Here is an 18,805-nt window from a genome sequence, read left to right as displayed (position 1 = left end):
TCCTGATGGAAAAATCACTTCAGCCAGCCTCTGACACAGGAGAAGAACCTCTCCTTCTGGTGGCTCCCCAGGCACAGCCTCAACTAAAGAGATCACCCAGTCCTCCAAAAATACGCAGAAAGAGCTGCAACCTCCCCACATAGAGAGAGACAGAAAAAGAAGCGGTCTCCAACCAGGTCGCTGTCCTTGGTGCTGACCTCCATACAGGTGAGCACCTTTGAGGCATCAGGCACTTCCAGCACCATCCACACCAGGACCTCTGCCGAGCCCCACTGCAAGGAGAAGGAGTTGAGGCGTAAACATGTCTCCCCCTCAACGACACCAACCACTCCAGTGAGAGACATGGTGCCAAGGCCCTCACCAGTGGCCATGCCCCGATCCCTGGCACCAACAAGTATATTGGCACCAAGCTACAGACCCAAGACAATACATAAGCCATCGTCACAGACAACCAGTACCATCTAAATCAACAGCATCGACACCGATGGCACTGAAACTGATGGCACCCAAGCAATTCTGACAACATAAAGACATTGCAGTCTCAGTGTTGCAGTCACCCCCGTTCAGCCCCAACGATTCTCCTGAACGTACTAATATACAGCAAATGATATCGCTTATCACCCCACCTATATTGAGCAATGAAGACAATGATCAAGATGAAAGTCTCTTTTCAGCTCAACACTCTTCACCCACTGAATGGAGGCAACCTTGGGAACCCATGAGACTCAAAATCCAGTACAGACAAGACGTACAACCTTGGTATGGGCAGCCATGGATGTGCCCACCTATGCCCTTCCCCTTGCAATGGATCCTTAGGGACCCTTGAGCGGCATAGAGGGCTCATCATACCAGACCAGCGACTCCAACCAGGGGCAAAATCTGGTCACCCCCACCATCCCCTAGCTAGGAGACTTCAGAGGTACTGGAGGACACAGGAGAAGAGAGAGAAGAAGGCATGGACCAGAGGTCACATCACCTGCACACAGTTCATCATTATCCCCAGATAAAGCCATAATGCCACCACCCTCTACCACAGCTGACGACTTCAAACAATTTCAAGAACTGTTTAAACAAGTAGCCATCAGTCAAGATATCCCACTGGAGATGGTTCAGGATAAAACAGCATAAATTGTTACAAATCCTCCACACATCTTCATCCTCCAAGATAGCTCTCCCGATAAATGATGCCATCATGGAACGGGCGGAGATGATCTGGCAAACGCTGGTGATGGTACCACCAAAGTGCAAAAGGGTGGACAGAAAATATTATATCCCCACCAAGGGGATGGATTTCCTGTTCTCCCACCCACAACCCAACTCTCTAGTGGTCAAAGCCGCAAATCAACGCGGCAAAGAGCCTCAATCCAGGTCCACCCCTCAGGTCAAGGACCACAAAAGGCTCGACCTCCTCGGTTGAAAAAAGTGTACTCCTCAGCGACACTACGTAAAGTTGCCAACTTTCACGCTGTAAATAAGCAACCCGGATTTCAAAATAAGCCAAAAAACAAGCTAATCCCATGTCAAAACAAGGCCAAAACAAGCCAATCCCTAAAAGAACCCCAACACTCTGTGACGGGATCCCCGGGGTGCAGTCTGGGACTGTGGGACCACTGTGCCCCCCTGAACTCTCTCTAGCCTGGGCTGTCTCTTACAATGCCTTGCTAGGGACCAGCAGCAAACCCCTCTAGGCGCTGTGATCACTCAGCACAACCGCATGTGGAGCCCCACACCCAGATAGATTACATGAATGCTCCCAAAGCCAAATCCCCCCACCAGCTCCCAGCACTGTACCCCAGGAATATACCATCTTGCACTGCTCAAGATGAGCAATGCAGATTTATTAATTAGTTCACCACTTCATCAATGTAAAGTGGATATACACCAGCCTTTGCAAAACCTGAGCAGATTTGCCACACACTTCATACATACTCACTGGTAAAGATAAACAGTAAAACAAATGTATTGACTACAAAAGATAGATTTTAAGTGATATTAAGTGATAGGGAAAAAATCAAAGTTAGTTACCAAAAGAAAACAAAATATAAGCAACCAGTCTAAACTCTCGACCCTATTAGACTGGGCAACATCTAGATGAAGCCGTTTTTCTCACCCCACTGGATATTGCAGTTCATAGTACACAGATTTCACTCTTGAAATCTGGGCCAGTCCCCTCAGTTGGAGACTTCAGAGTGTCCTTGTTGCTTGCAGTGTAGATAGGTGAAGGAGAAAGGCCAAGCATGGGCCGGGACCCCTGTGTTCGGTTTTATACCCTCCATCCATGTGCTTGGAAAACACAAGTCCAGGCATGTCTGGGGGCATTGCTGAGTCTCCAGGCAAGGTTGAGCAATTCCCCTGGCCTCATGCAGGTGAGTCATTGAATTGTAGCTCCCTTGCTGGACAATGGTTGTTGATGGGTTGTTTGACACCCCGCTGGGTGTTGGTTACTTTCCTTGCTGTTGCCTCTGGGGAGCTAATATCTGGCTGAGCCAGGCAAGAACCCAGGAACTTCAAATTGTTTAAAGCACAGTCCACATGCACGTCATGTCGCCCCACGTGCAGGTCACCACGCACAGGCACGCAGGCGACGCAGCAGCTGGAGCCAAATGCCAATCACCATTCAAGCTTTTTGATTGGCTGGGCCTGGGGGTGGGACGGGGCCGGGAGCCAATAAAAAAAAGAAGCAAACAGTTACAAGCTACTTTAAAAGCCCTAGCAAGCCCAAAAACTAGCCAACACTAGCCAACTCAGCCTAAAACAAGCCCAATTTCTGTTTATTTTCCGTGGGTTTGGACACAAAAACATTGCCCACAACAAAGACAATACAAACTACAAAGAAACTACAGAGCTGGAGAACACCTCAAACTCAGCCCTCAACATCGCAACTGGCTTCCTCCAAATAACAGTTTTGAATATTTGGTCTGCGGTGTGAACAACCTCCCCCACTATACAGCGCCAATACCATGTTTCTTTGACCATCGACTACGCCCATTTTACCAAGTCTGGGCGTCGCTAACAATGGATCAATGGGTGGTGGAGATCGTAAAATTGGGCCATGCCATCCCCTTTCTCTCCCACCCCTCTACCTCAGCCCCTTCCCAGTCACTCTTCAGGGCCCCTTCTCATGAGCACCTTTTAAGACAGGAAGTGAACCATCTTCTACAGTTAGGTGCCATGGAGCAAGCTCTCCCACAACACAGAGGGAAGGGTTTTTACTCCCACTATTTCTTGACCCAGAAGAAAACTGGTGGCTGGAGACCCATCCTGGATCTCAGAAAGCTCAACAAATTTCTACAAACCCAAAGATTCAAGATGGTCACACTGGCCACAATAATACCAGTGCTAGACAGCGGGAACTGGTTTTCAGCCCTCGACCTACAAGATGCATATTTTCACATCATCATACACACCCCTCATAGACGGTTTCTACAGTTCACAGTGGGGGGTGATCACTGTTTATAGAGAGTACTACCTTTCGGCCTCTCCACCTCACCAAGAGTCTTTCCCAAAACCCTTGCACTAGTGGCGGCACACATACGGAAACAAGGGATAATGATTTTCCCATATGTAGATGATTGTCTACTGAAAGGCCTGACTCGAGAAGAAATGATAAACATTGTGCAGAAGACTATCACACGCTTCCAGAATCTAGGGTTACAAATAAATGAACAAAATCAACCCTACTTCCAGTACAACAACTGGACTTCATTGGGGCACACCTTGACTCCACACAGGTCAGAGTATCATTACCTGAACAGATTCGTAACATTGACCGGCCTCATCTAAGTAGTCAACAACAGCCCTCAAACATCAGCACGAACCTGCTTACAACTATTAGGTCACATGATGGCCACAATATTTGTGGTAAGACATGCAAGACTTCATATGTGCTTCCCACAAGGCTGGCTGAGCTTAGTATACATCCCCAGCAAACACAGCCTGAACAAGAGACTAACAGCACCACCAAAAGTCTTGGTCTCCTTACAATGGTGGACAAAGCCAGAGAATGTGTGCATGGGGATCCCCTTTCAGCAGGATCCACCATCAATAATAATCACGACGGATGCTTCACTGAGAGGCTGGGGAGCCCACCTGAACCAACGCACTGTTCATGGCAGGTAGTCAGCAGTGGAAACCTGACGACACATCAATCTACTAGAGCTACGTGCAGTACGCAGTGCCTGCAGGCACTTCCTACCAGGGATAAAGAACCAGTCAGTGGATAATGACCGACAATATAACATGCATGTTCTATATCAGTCACCAAGGAGGAGCTCACTCCTTCTCATTATGCACCGAGGCCATGAAACTGTGGAACTGGTGCATACACCACAATGTAAACATCTTGGCCTCCTATCTCCCCAGATGCCAGAACATGACAGTTTTCCCAGGAACATGAATGGGAAATAACTGAATCCTACAGTCAATATTTCAATGATGGGGCTTCCCCCCGTCAACCTGTTTCCATCATCACTAAACCACAAGTGCCCACTCTTTTGCTCAAGATCAGGACTGGGACCCCAGTCACTGGGGGATGTCTTCCTCATCACATGGGACGCATCACTCATGTATGCATTTCCACCGAACCCACTGATCTCACGAGTGATACAGAAGATACGTGCTGACAAGACCCACATCGTACTAATAGTCCCAGTGTGGCCCAGGCAGATCTGGTACCCTTTCCTGATGCGCATGGCAGTATGTGCCCCATGAACTCTTCCACTGCGGGCAGCTCTCCTCTCAGAGAACAAAGGCAGGACTCTCCACCCGAATCCAAAAACCTGGCTCCTACATGGTTCCAACATGACGAATTAGCCTGTTCAGAACAAGTTAAACACATGTTACTAAATAGCAGGAGATGGACCACTAGCAATACTTACCTCCAAAAATGGAAAAGGTTCTCAGTATGGTGTCGACAAAAACAGTTAACCACAGTTACAGCGCCACTCCCATTAGTGCTGGACTACATACTAGAACTGAAGAAACTGGGTCTCTCAACAAGCTCAATTAAAGTACACTTCGCAGCTATTATAGCCTTTCACCATAAGATCAAGGGAATCTCAATATTTGCACACCCAATCATCAACTGTTTCCTTACTGGCATACAGAACATTTACCCAGAAGTCCGACAACCTACACCGGCATAGGATTAAACCTAGTGCTTAAATGCCTCACTAGACCCCCATTTGAGCCCTTAGCTCCCTGCTCCCTGCTTTACCCATCGATGAAGATTGCATTCTTGGTCACAATCACCTCCGCTCAACGAGTACGTGAGATAGGGGTGCTCATGGCTGCTCCCCTTATACCATATTCTTTAAAGACAAGGTCACATTGAGACCACACCTGAAATTCTTACCTAAAATATCAACATCCTTCCATATAAGCCAACCCATACACTTCCCTATGTTTTCTCCCAAACCACATGGTAGCTCACAAGAGACTATCTTACATATGTTAGATTTCAGATGAGCAATAGCATTTTATTTAGACAGAACCAAGCCTTTCCGGAAATCCTTAGACTTTTTATTTCCACAACAGAGTGCTCCAAGGGAAGCGCAATATCCATGCAGAGACTATCTAAATGGACCTTTACCTGCACCCAACTCTGTTTTCGAACGAATAACACAGATCCCCCAGAGGGGATCAGATTCCACTCTACATGCTCAATAGCAGTGTCCATAGAGTTCTTGAACAACGTACCGATAATAGACATATGCAGAGTGACTACCTGGGCCTCTGTGCACACGTTCACAAACCATTATGCAATCACTCAAAGCTCAAGGTCAGACGCTATAATAGGCCTCACCATGCTCTCTTCAATGGCCCAAGCGAATCTGAAGCCCTTACATCCACAGTGGGGCAACTGCTCTACAATCACCTGAAGTGGAGCACCCACAGGGACATCACTCGAAGAAGAAGAGGAGGTTACTCACCCTGTGCAGTAACTGAGGTTTTTTGAGATGAGTGCACCTGTGGGGGCTCCACTACCCACCCTCCTCCCCTCTACTTCAGAGTTTGCAGTAAGGACTCTACAGTAGAGAAGGAACTGAGGGGGTCGGGTCACGCGTGCACTAGAAGAGGCGCCAATGGCGCCATGAGATGACTACTGCGCATGTGCGACTCAGATGGACACTGCTACTGAAAATCTCCGATCAACAGTGCTGGGACGCACCAACACCTGAAGTGGAGCACCCACAGGGACACATCTCAAAGAACCTCAGTTACTGCACAGGGTGAGTAACCATCTCTTCTACCAGTGAAGGAAGTGGTATTACAGAGCCAGGGCCAACTCACTCCAGAGTACTACTAAGCTACAGGTGTTAATGCTCTTCTTCCCAACCCCCTGGGACAGTGGGCGGCTCAGTGCTCTTACATTAGCCTGCGATGTCCCTAGACGGGAGCTTCCGGGAAGTAGTTTAGTTTGTTTGCTGTTGTTTCTGACAGCTGATAAGCACCAGGAGGCCAAAGAGTTGCTACTGCTTGTGCCAGGGCTCTGGGTGCCTGTCAGACGTCTCAGTCCCGAGGGTGGCCATGGCACTGTCTTCTGGAGCCCAGACATTATCCCACGTCCTGGGCAGAGCCCAGTTCTGGTATTTACGTTCTGTCTCCCAGCTCCCTCCTTTGCACTGGAGGAATCGTCCTTGATCCCATTCTGCCTCACAGAGCCTGGTGTCACTGAAATAAACAAAGCAAGGTGCTGTGCAGTATTGCTGACACCAGATAGTTGCCACACTCCTCCCGAGAACTGACTACATTTATTTTGGTCCATAGAGTGGCTCCTGTACCAGTCAGGGCCCAAGCCTACAAGCCATTTATGTTCAGAACTCCCGCTGGAGTGATTCTTACCCTGACTACACTGCCAGCATTCAGCCCAAATTACTACACAGTCCTAAAAACAGGCCTTATTTCACTGACGGCAAATGCCAAAGTTACCAGACGTGTAACAGGTTTGTCAGTTGCAAGACGCAGAAGTAGAAATCCTTCTGCTGTCACAAGCCGCCAATGCCAGCCCCTCCGGTATACTGTGGGGTGGTGCTAGGGATTCCCCCCGGCCCCTCACTCCAGGCAGGCAGGATACACTGTAGAACCATCTGCTGAAATGTGTGGGCCACATTCTGCTCCCCTTCCGCAAGCTGAACAGCACTTGTGGACCCCTTCCAATTGATGCCACGGCTTGCAGAGCAAAGTGCTACTCAGCGTGTGTCAGGGTGTCAGAATCTGACCCTAGATGATTTTTTCAGTGCTCGCTGAGCCCTTCTGTTAGATACGTTATTTCTTCTCCCTTTGCAGGTTCCAGCTGTCCAATAAGGGGAATGTGGCGCTGGAGTACTCATGGAAGGTGGTCATGGAGGACAGCAGAAGGGCAGTCAACTTTACTGAAGAACCGTTGCCATACTGTCCTGAAGGTATAGCAATCAGCCCTCCCTCCCCCCGACCTGGCACTCCCCACAGCCGCTTCCTCCTGTAACCCAGAGGGGCTTTACAGCTCAGGGAGCAGACTGGGCCTCTTTGCCTGAGGCACCAACACAGCAGAGTTCTGAAGGTGACATCATAACACTGCTCCCTTCCCCATGTCCTCCCCCGTCACCCTGAGGCAAGTGGCTTCTTTCAGGTTTGGATAAAGAGTTATTGCTTTCTTTCCCGCTCCCCCACCTTCAGAGTGCCCAGAACTGGTATGGCAGAGCTGCTGGGCGCTGTGGAAAGGTCAGAGAGGTCAGCCACACGTTGGGAGTGGGGGGTCAGGAGCTGAAAAGGGAGCATGGGGGGAGTCCTGTTGGAGAGTCTCAGGGTAATGGAAACAAGGTCACTGTAGGGTGACCAGGTGTCCAGTTTTCGACTGGAACACCCGGTCGAAAAGGGGCCCTGGCGGCTCCGGTCAGCACCGCTGACCGGGCTGTTAAAAGTCTGGTCGGCAGTGCTGCAGCGCTAAGGCAGGCTAGTCCCTACCTGCCCTGGCTGGCACCGCGCTGCGCCCCGGAAGCGGCCAGCAGGTCCAGGTCCTAGGCCGGGGGGCCACAGGGCTCCACGTGCTGCCCCCACCCTGAGCACCGGCTCCATGCTGGGGGTGGGAGTCAGTGCCTGTGGATGCGAGCGGCGCGTGGAGCCTCCTGGCCCCCAGCCTAGGACCCCGACCTGCTGGCTGCTTTCGGGGAACAGCGCAGCATGGTGCCAGGACAGGCAGGGAGCCTGCCTTAGTCCCCTGCTCGCCCCACTGTGCCACTGACTGGGACCCGCCCGAGGTAAGTCCATGCCCCAACCCCGAGCCCCAACCCCCTGCTCCAGCCCTGAGCTCCCCCAAACCCGGAACCCTCTCCTGCACCCCAAACCCCTCATCTCCAGTCCTACCCCAGAGCCTGCATCCCCAGCCTAGAGCCCTAACCCCCCCTGCACCCTAACCCCCTGCCCCAGCCCAGAGACCCCCCACGCCCCAAACCCCTCATCCCCGGCCCCACCCCAGAGCCATCACCCACTCCTGCACCACAACCCCCTGCCTCAACCTGAAGCCTCCTCCCACAATCCAAATCCCTCAGCCCTACCCCCCAGCCTGGAGCCCCCTCCTGCACCCCAAACCCCTCATCCCCAGCCGGAGCCCTCACCCCCTCCTACACCCCAACTCCCTGCCCCAGCCCGGAGCCCCCTCCCACATCCTGCATTCTGAGTCATCACTCAGCATTTCATGACACAGATATGGAATGGTAGAATTGTAGGACTGGAAGGGATCTCGAAAGGTCTTCTAGTCCAGTCCCCTGCACATTATCTTTCTGGGTACTGAAGTTTAGCTGACTGGTCTGTAATTCCCCAGGTTGTCCTTAGTCCCCTTTTTATAGCTTGGCACTATATTTGCCCTTTTCCAGCCCTCTGAAATCTCTCCCGTCTTCCATGACTTTTCAAAGATAATCACTAATGGCTCAGACATCTCCTTAGTCAGCCCCTTGAGTATCCTAGGATGTATTTCATCATGCTCTGATGACTTGAAAATATCTAACTTGTCTAAGTAATTTTTAACTTAGTCTTTCCCTATTTTAGCCTCTGATCCTACCTCATTTTCACTGGTATTCACTATGTTAGACGTCCAATCACTACTAACCTTTTTGGTGAAAACTGAAACAAAAAAGTCATTTAGCACTTCTGCCATTTCCACATTTTCTGGTATTGTTCCTCCCCCCCCACACACATTGATGAATTATTGTTTTCACCCCTCTTAGACCCTGATTCAACAAGGCCCCTAAGCATGTGCATAACTTCAAACACGGACATGCTTAATATTATGCACACGCTTAATAGCCTTGTTGAACTGGGGCCATAATATAGACATATTTTGCAAGCAGGAGGAAAAGTATTTGTAATTAAAGCTGCATTTTTGTTTTTAAGATGGTCTCATACGTGTAGCAGCAGGGTCTATTCAATTATGTGATGCTCTCGTCCAACATGGCCTAGCCTGCTCTCTCTGAGGCATGAGGGTGCTTTGCTAAATGCTTCTGTGCATCTTTAACATGTCTGCAGCTGCTTTGCAGCATATTATGCAGCCAGCTACCAAAAGGGGGAGAAGGACAAGGACCAGACTTTTTATGAGTAAAACTAACACCAGCAGTTAAATTAGCTAGGATGGAATTAAGCACTCTCAATCCTCATGCCTCAAGGCATAAACTCATCACCAGATGGGTCAGGAAGGAAATTCTCCCACAGGGTAACGTATAAATTGGTGTACTGAAGGAATTTAACATCTGGCAATGGCCATGCCCTGAATCAGGGTGCTCTGGACCATTGGGCTGTTCCATTATGCCCCTGCTTTGTGGTTTGATGGCTGTGGCTGGCTGTGGAAGCTTGATTAACAGAGGAAGAGAAGACCAGACACTGCAATATGCGCCAGTGCTGTTCCTTGATCACTTAATGTCTGCCTACCGTTTCAGCTGAAAGCACATACACACAATGAGTCACATTCTGCCCTGCTAACCAGGCATGGATGTAAATGGGGGCATGATATGGCCCTTATAGGTACTTACAGCCTTGGTCACAGTGGTCTCTGGGCACCGCGTTCAGACCAGCGTGATGGGCTGTCTTTCAGCATTTTGATTTCATGCCCTTGTATAGAACTTTTCTAGGTCTTTTTCAGCATATGAGGAGTTAGTAAGAGGCAGTGCAGAAGTGATGACATGAAGCTACATTACACCTTTCACTAACCCTGGTTGGAATCATCCTTGGAAAGGGCTTGCGAAGGGGGATAGCCTTTGTGTGGTCTTTAAACCAAATCCCCTCGGCCTTTTGTCCATCGTACTGAATCAGGGGGTCTGGGCTCAGAACAAGAGGTTTCATCCTCAAAGACAAATCCAGTGAAACTGACCTAACCACCCATTCCTTAACACAGGAGAGTTCCCATCTGCCACATCTGCTGCCTCCACCAAAATACCATGCAGTCGACCCGCTAGCCAGCTAGGCAGTGTTCTGGAGAGTGTCTCATCCTTCCTGTGTGCTCTTGCTGCTCTCCCTCCATTCTCCATGGAACCCAGCAGTGGCCTCATCCCAGCCGGGAAGAAGCAGCAGTTCCTGTTGAAATTCTCCCCACTGGAAGTGGGAGAATTTGAGGGCCGCCTACTCTGCAGGTAGGAAGCACTCGGGGTGGATTGCATCTTGACAAGTGCTAATAACAGGGAATCATTGTCCAAAGTACTTTGGTGTAAATGGGATTTGGTGCTCCCTGAAATGGATGGGCCGACAATGCAGTCGAGGAAAGGTGGGGCATCAAAAACCTACTGCTTTGTTTAGGCCCAGCTTGGAAGCCATCAGCCCTGGGACCAAACCTGTGCCATCCCTTAGGATCCCTTAGGCTGTTTAGTTCTGGAGGGGAGGTGATCATAGAAGATTAGGGTTGGAAGAGACCTCAGGAGGTTATTTAGTCCAACCCCCTGGTCAAAGCAGGACCAATCCCAACTAAGTCATCCCAGTCAGGCCTTAAAAACCTCTAAGGATGGAGATTCCACTACTTCCCTAGGTAACCCATTCCAGTGCTTCGCCACCCTCCTAGTGAAATAGTTTTTCCTAATATCCAACCTAGACCTCCCCCACTGCAACTTGAGACTATTACTCCTTGTTCTGTCATCTGGTACCACTGAGAACAGTCTAGATCCATCCTCTTTGGAACCCCCTTTCAGGTAGTTGAAGGCTGCTATCAAATCCCCCCTCACTCTTCTCTTCTGCAGACAAAATAAGCCCAGTTCCCTCAGCCTCTCCTCATAAGTCATGTGCCCCAGCCCCCTTATCATTTTCATTGCCCTCCACTGGACTCTCTCCAATTTGTCCACATCCTTTCTGTAGTGTGGGGCCCAAAACTGGACACAGTACTCCAGATGTGGCCTCACCAATGCCGAACAGAGGGGAATGATCACATCCCTCGATCTGCTGGCAATGTTCCTACTTATACAGAGCAAAATGCCATTAGCCTTCTTGGCAACAAGGGCACACTGTCGACTCATATCCAGCTTCTCGTCCACTGTAATCCCCAGGTCCTTTTCTGCAGAACTGCTGCTTATCCAGTCGGTCTCCAGCCTGTAGCGGTGCATGGGATTCTTCCGTCCTAAGTGCAGGACTCTGCACTTGTCCTTGTTGAACCTCATCAGATTTCTTTTAGCCCAATCCTCTAATTTGTCTAGGTCACTCTGGACCTTATCCCTACCCTCCAATTATCTACCTCTCCCCCCAGCTTAGTGTCATCCGCAAACTTGCTGAGGGTGCAATCCAGGCCACCATCCAGATCATTAATGAAGATTTTGAACAAAACCGGCCCCAGGACCGACCCCTGTGGCACTCTGCTTGATATCGGCTGCCAACTAGACATCAAGCCGTTGATCACTACCCGTTGAACCCGACGATCTAGCCAGCTTTCCACCCACCTTATAGTCCATTCATCCAATCCATACTTCTTAACTTGATGTCAAGAATACTGTGGGAGACTGTATCAAAAGCTTTGCTAAAGTCAAGGTATATCACGTCCACCGCTTTCTCCATATTCACAGAGCCAGTTATCTAATCATAGAAGGCAATCAGGTTGGTCAGGCATGACTGGGTTTGTGATAACCGGGAGAACTGTATGGTGACTTGCCTGCCTGGTGCAAAGGTTGCAGATCTCTCGAGGCATCTAGATAGACTTGTGCGTAGTGCTGGGGAGGAGCCGGTGATCATGGTACATGTAGGTACCAATGACCTAGGGAAGGGTAGGAGAGATGTCCTGGAGGCCAAATTTCCTAGGCTGCTAGGAAAGAGACTGAAATCCAGGACCTCTATGGTGGCATTCTCAGAAATGCTCCCAGTTCCACGCACAGGGCCAGGTAGGCAGGCAGAGCTTCAGAGTCTCAATGCGTGGATGAGACGATGGTGTAGGGAGGAGGGATTTCGATTTATTGGGAACTGGGGAAACTTTTGGGATGGGGGGAGCCTATACAGGAGAGATGGGCTCCACCTAAACCAAAGTGGATCCAGACTGCTGGCACTTACCATTAAAAGGTTGCAGAGCAGTTTTTAAACTAAGAGATGCGGGAAAGCCGATTTCTGCAGAGGAGCATGTGGATCGGACAGAGACTTCTCTTAGGGGAGAGTCTAATGATAGAGAATCTCCAGGTTATAGTCAGGAGCAGAGGATGGAGGAGGATAATGTAAGGGCCAGATCAGACGAGAAACATTCACATAAAAAAGAATCTGACACATCAGAAAAGGGCAGACAAATAAACAGTGACAAGTTTTTTAAAGTGCTTGTACACAAATGCTAGAAGTCTAAATAATAAGATGTGTGAACTAGAGTGCCTCATGTTAAAGGAGAATATTGATATAATAGGCATCACAGAAACCTGGTGGAGTGGGGACAATCAATGGGACACAATCATTCCAGGGTACAAAATATATCGGAAGGACAGAACAGGTTGGGCAGGGAGAGGGGGAGGGGAGTGGCACTATATGTGAAAGAAAATGTTGAATCAAATGAAGTAAAGATCTTAAATGAATCCACATGTTCCATAGAATCTCCATGGATAGTAATTCCATGCTCTAATAAGAATATAACAGTAGGGATCTATTATCAACCACCTGACCAGGACAGTGATAGTGACAATGAAATGCTAAGGGAAATTAGAGAGGCTATCAAAATAAAAAACTCGATAATAGTGGGGGGTTTCACTTATCCTCATATTGACTGGGAACATGTCACCTCAGGACAAAATGCAGAGACAAAATTTCTTGATACTTTAAATGACTGCTTCTTGGAGCAGCTGGGGAACCCACAAGGGGAGAGGCAATTCTTGATTTAGTCCTGAGTGGAGCGCAGGAGCTGGTCCAGGAGGTAACTATAACAAGACCGCTTGGAATTAGTGACCGTAATATAATAACATTTAACATTCCTGTGGTGGGAAGAACATCTCAACAGCCCAACACTGTGGCATTTAACTTCAGAAAGGGGAACTATGCAAAAATGAGGGGGTTAGTTAAACAGAAATTAACAGGCAGTGACTAGAGTGAAATCCCTGCAAACTGCATGGACACTTTTCAGACACCAGAATAGAGGCCCAACTTAAATGTATACCCCAAATTAAAAAACACAGTAATAGAATTAAAAAAGAGCCACTGTGGCTTAACAATCATGTAAAAGAAGCAGTGAGAGATAAAAAGGCATCTTTTTAAAAGTGGAAGTCAACTCCTAGTGAGGTAAATAGAAAGGAGCATAAACACTGCCAAATTAAGTGTAAAAATGTAATAAGAAAAGCCAAAAAGGAGTTTGAAGAACAGCTAGCCAAAAACTCAAAAGGTAATAACAAAATGCTTTTTAAGTACATCAGAAGCAGGAAGCCTGCTAAACAACCAGTGGGGCCCCTGGACGATCGAGATACAAAAGGAGCGCTTAAAGACGATAAAGTCATTGCGGAGAAACTAAATGAATTCTTTGCTTCAGTCTTCACGGCTGAGGATGTTAGGGAGATTCCCAAACCTGAGCTGTCCTTTGTAAGTGACAAATCTGAGGAATTGTCATATATTGAAGTGTCATTAGAGGAGGTATTGGAATTAATTGATAAACTTAACAGTAACAAGTCACTGGGACCAGATGGCATTCACCCAAGAGTTCTGAAAGAACTCAAATGTGAAATTGCGGAACTATTAACTAGGGTTTGTAACCTGTCCTTTAAATCAGCTTCTGTATCCAGTGACTGGAAGATGGCTAATGTAACGCCAATATTTAAAAAGGGCTCTAGAGGTGATCCCAGCAATTACAGACCGGTAAGTCTAACATCAGTACCGGGCAAATTAGTTCAAACAATAGTAAAGAATAAAATTGTCAGACACATAGAAAAACATAAATTGTTGGGCAAAAGTCAACATGGTTTCTGCACTCCTTTCCCCCTCGTATTAGCCTCCCAGGGGATCCTATCCATCAGTTCCCTGAAGGAGTCAAAGTCTGTTTTTCTGAAGCCCAGGGTCCATATTCTGCTGCTCTCCTTTCTTCCTTTTGTCAGGATCCTGAACTCGACCATCTCATGCTCACTACTGCCCAGGTTGCCACCCACTTCTACTTCCCCTACCAGTTCTTCCCTGTTTGTGAGCAGCTGGTCAAGAGGAGAATGGCCCCTAGTTGGTTCCTCCAGCACTTTCACCAGGAAGTTGTCCCCAACACTCTCCAAAAACTTCCTGGATTGTCTGTGCACTGCTGTATTGCTTTCCCAGCAGATATCAGGACCTGTGATCTGGAAACTTCTGTTAGTTGTCCGAAGAAAGCCTCGTCTACCTCATCCTCCTGGTCTGGTGGTCTATAGCAGATGCTCACCACGACATCACCCTTGTTGCTCTCGCCTCTAAACTTAACCCAAAGACTCTCAACAGGCTTTTCTCCAGTTTCATACTGGATCTCTGAGCAATCATACTTCTCCCTTACATACAATGCAACTCCTCCACCTTTCCTCACGTACCTGTCCTTCCTGAACAGTTTATACCCATCCTGACAGTGCTCCAGTCATGTGAGTTATCCCACCAAGTCTGTTATTCCAATCACATCATAGTTCCATGACTGTGCCAGGACTTCCAGTTCTCCCTGCTTGTTTCCCAGGCTTCTTGCATTTGTGTACATGCACCTAAGATCATAGAATCATCGAATAGAATCATAGAATATCAGGGTTGGGAGGGACCTCAGGAGGTCATCTAGTCCAACCCCCTGCTCAAAGCAGGACCAAAGATAACTAGCCGATTCCCTACTTTCTCAGTATGAATTAGGAGGCCTCCCCTGTTGCACCCTCCTCCTTGTGTTTCCTCCCAGTATCCCACTCCCCCACTTCCTTCTGGGCTTAGGTCTCCATCCCCCGGCGAACCTAGTTTAAAGCCCTCCTCACTAGGTTAGCAAGCCTGCCTGCGAAGATGCTCTTCCCTCTCTTCTTTAGGTGGATTCCATCTCTTCCTAGCAATCCTTCTTCTTGGGAACCTGAGAAAACTCACTTTAAAAAAATGTTTAAAATGGGGGTTGGGTACAAGTAAGATTCCGCCTTTCAGAGATGGAGGGTAAGTAATTCACAGTCCTCCCACAGCCCCTTTGCCTGGCTTGTACCATTCTGGTGGAGTTACTAATTTACTTTGGGTATGGGAAATCACCTAAGCCCCAAGAAGTTCGATCACTCGTACTGGCTTTTGGATGAGTATGGAAACTTAGTGAGGGCTTAGCCATATTGAGTCACCAGCACGACCTCCAGTGTGCTTATCAGTAAAGGTGCCACTTTTCTCCCACTGAGGAATTACTATTCATGTGTCTCCTTTGCTGCCTCATCACCACAGAGTGAGCTTCCATTTGATTCACTGCTCGGTACACCTACTGAGAGAGAGGGCGTGAAAGCTGTGTACAGCAAAGCCATAAAGCTGCCCCGCTGCCTTTGATAACACTGACTGGTCCATTTCTTCTCAGTATCCCCAACCTGAAGCCCAATCACCAAGGCCCCGTAGTGGCTGTGAAGGGGAGAAGCCTCCTGCCATACTGCCATTTCGAGCTGGAGGACTCTGACTACCTCACCGCAAACAGGCGCAACCCAGAGCTGCGAGGGCCCTGGGGGGCTGCGCTGGATCCCAACACCAGGGTGATTGAGTTTGCATCCGTCGGAGTGCACGCTCGGAACAGCAGGTGGGCGTGGAGAAGGCTTGACTTGCTGACTACTGGCTAGTCACAACAACTCAGCCAGAGACCAGTCTTCTAAACTCCTTGTGGCACAGCTGCACTTGGGGCTCTGGGCAGACAGGAGCAACATAGACTAGCCATCTTTGCTTCCACCATCCGGTCCTGCAACAAACGTAGCTGGTCCCCAGCCCATAGGTGTCGTCCAGTATAACTCTGCTCTCTCTCCACGGGATTGGCCTCTTTTTTTGACTCTTTGAATACTTGATTGGGTCAGCGAAGGAAATAACCCCTCTAGAGAGCTCTAAAGAGCCTTGTTGTGCTGGATTTTACCCTCACCACTCTGGTGCTAGGGTTTGCATGGGGCTGACCTCAGTATCTGTTTACAGAGGATAAAGGTAGCCAGCCAGCCCAGAGGGCTGTGGGGACTCCAGAACCGGTAATGGGATGGAGCTGTCATGCCCATAGCAGTGGAGGTAGATGGGGTGTGCCAAGGAATCCTCCCTTGGAGGAGCTGGCAGTGCCCGGTGTCTGCTGAGCAGCCAAGCCACTAGCTCCCAGAGCTGTTCACTGTTCCCTTTCTAATGGCAATTTCTGTTTGTTGTGGCCAGGACCTTCATGCTTGTGAACCCCACCAATTCCACCTACTCCTTCCAGTGGGCTTGTGAACAGCCAGAAGACTTGCGAGAACAGTCAGTCTTCAGCTGTCTGACAGAAATGGGCCAGATCCGGCCTGAGAAGAAGGCCAAGGTAGGAGGGAGGCTGACGCAGGTGTCTCGTCTAGTGGTGTACAGGTCTCACTGTGTACAATACTGCTCTAATTGTAACGCATAGCTCTTACACGGCACTTTGCTTTCAAGCACTTTAAAGAGCTGAGCTTATTTCAATCCTGCAGGCGCAGGTGGTGCCAACTTGCATCACCACCACCTGAGGCGAGGGCTTGGGGAGGGACTGGCAGAGGAAGGGCAGCTTTAAATGCGATCTGGGTTGCCACTGGTGCCCCACGGATGGGGAGTGCCCCGAGATTAATGGAATCAGCACGTCTCCTGGTTGCCAGGGTCCTGCCCACTCACTGGCCAGCCTTGCCCACGTCGTAGGCTGTGCCAGCCTGCTCTAGCTCCCTTGGCTAAGCAGGGACTACAGGCAGCTTGTTCCCCTGCAACACCTCAGTGCAGGCAGCCTTCTGAACTCACCCTGGGCTATGCAGGCAGGCGAGGGGCCTGTCTCAGTAATAGCTAGTTCTCACAAGCTCCCTCTGATGTAGGTGAGTAAGAAAATGAAATGGGCAGGTGGGTGAGGGTAAGGAAGGAGGTTTCTCTGAGAGCAGAAATGAATAGGGACCCAGAGACAAAGCCCGGAGCCCGGGGATTGGATGACCCAGCTGAGCAGTGTTGGGATACAGAGTCTTTCCACTATAGCCCCCTGGTTTGAATCTCTCGAAAGCCTGTTGTCTGGGTGACAGCAAGCTGTCTAGTGGCCAATGTGAAGCAGATTGTCTCACTTCAGATTCTTGTGATTAGCCAAATCACATGTCTGCTATAGCAAACTGGCAGTGCCATCCCAGTCCCGCCCAGGAGGTTGTGTGTTAAGCAGGCATGGAAGCTGCCCTCTGACCCGTTCCGGTAGCTGCCATGGTCAGAAGTGAGAACATTTTGGAGGGGAAGTTTGCTCTCCCCTATTTTGTGGCTAACCAGAGGGCTCCAGTCTGCATGACAGCCGACTATTGGAGACAGGATGCTGCAGCTACAGTCGGGAGTGTGGGTATCTCTCCTCATGAGCAATAGCCACGTCTGAGGGTGAGGGAAGACAGAATGAGGGAAGGGAACCATAGTGGTGGGAGGACAGAGGACAGAGAAGTGCCTGATTGTAGCGGTGCTGGACTCACTGGCGCAGCACCTCCTGCTGGTTATCCTGGGAATTAGCTCAATTTCAGCCTGGAGTGCCCTCTGCTGGCCGGTGGCTCACCTGCCTCAGGCCCCGTGTCCTGCCCGGACCCCAGTGCCCTTTACCTCTGGGTTCTGCTCCTGCAGTACCCCCGCTCTGGGTCTCCCCTCCCAGGGGAACCCCCAACCCTCTCACCCACCTTGCCTCAGTGGCTACTGCCAGTCGTCCTCTAGCCCCCGCTCACTGGGGCAGACTGCAGTCTGTAAAGGCCACTCATCATCAGCAAGGGGGTTGGACTCTGCCTATCTCTGGGCTGCCCCTCTGCAATCCCAGTACCTGCTTTGGCCTTTAGCAAGGCCTGCAGCCTGGGGGTTTGCCAGGCTGGAGCTCCCCAGCTCCACTTGCCTTTCCCCAGCCCTGCTCTACTCCCAGTACCCTAAGCTCCCAGCAGCCAGGTCCTCCCCTCTCCAGAGCAAGAGCGAGACTCCTCCAGCTCCTGACCACCAGCCCTCTTCTAAGGGCCAGCTGGGCCCAGATTGAGCTGGCCACAGCTGTGGTCAGCCACTCCCTCAGCTGCTCTCACTGCTTTCAACCCCTGTTCTGCGGGAGTGGGGCAGCGCCCCACTACACTGCTCCACGTCTTTCATTGGTCAACCTGCACAGGCTGGAAGTTAGCACAGAATCTGGCCCATTGTCTTAGGGCTTGTCTACACTTACCTAGGGTTACCATACGTCCGGATTTTCCCGGACATGTCCGGCTTTTGGGGGCTCAAATCCCCGTCCGGGGGGAAATCCCCA

General features: G+C 49.7%; 1 protein-coding gene across 1 annotated transcript in view; it reads left to right on the top strand.

Moving 5' to 3' along the window:
• The window catches only part of LOC112119564 (hydrocephalus-inducing protein homolog), a 360,821-nt gene that overhangs the window by 312,586 nt on the left and 29,430 nt on the right, over positions 1–18,805 (top strand). The window contains 4 exon segments of the mRNA XM_029912025.1: positions 7,288–7,403; positions 10,364–10,598; positions 15,920–16,132; positions 16,735–16,873. Coding sequence (XP_029767885.1) covers positions 7,288–7,403; positions 10,364–10,598; positions 15,920–16,132; positions 16,735–16,873 — 703 coding nt within the window.

The sequence above is a fragment of the Terrapene carolina genome, unplaced genomic scaffold (assembly GCF_002925995.2).
Source record: "Terrapene carolina triunguis isolate 2854851 unplaced genomic scaffold, T_m_triunguis-2.0 Scaffold165, whole genome shotgun sequence".
Lineage (NCBI taxonomy): Eukaryota > Metazoa > Chordata > Testudines > Emydidae > Terrapene > Terrapene triunguis.
The sequence above is the reverse complement of the archived record's forward strand: the minus strand, read 5'-3'. Positions and strand labels throughout refer to the sequence as shown.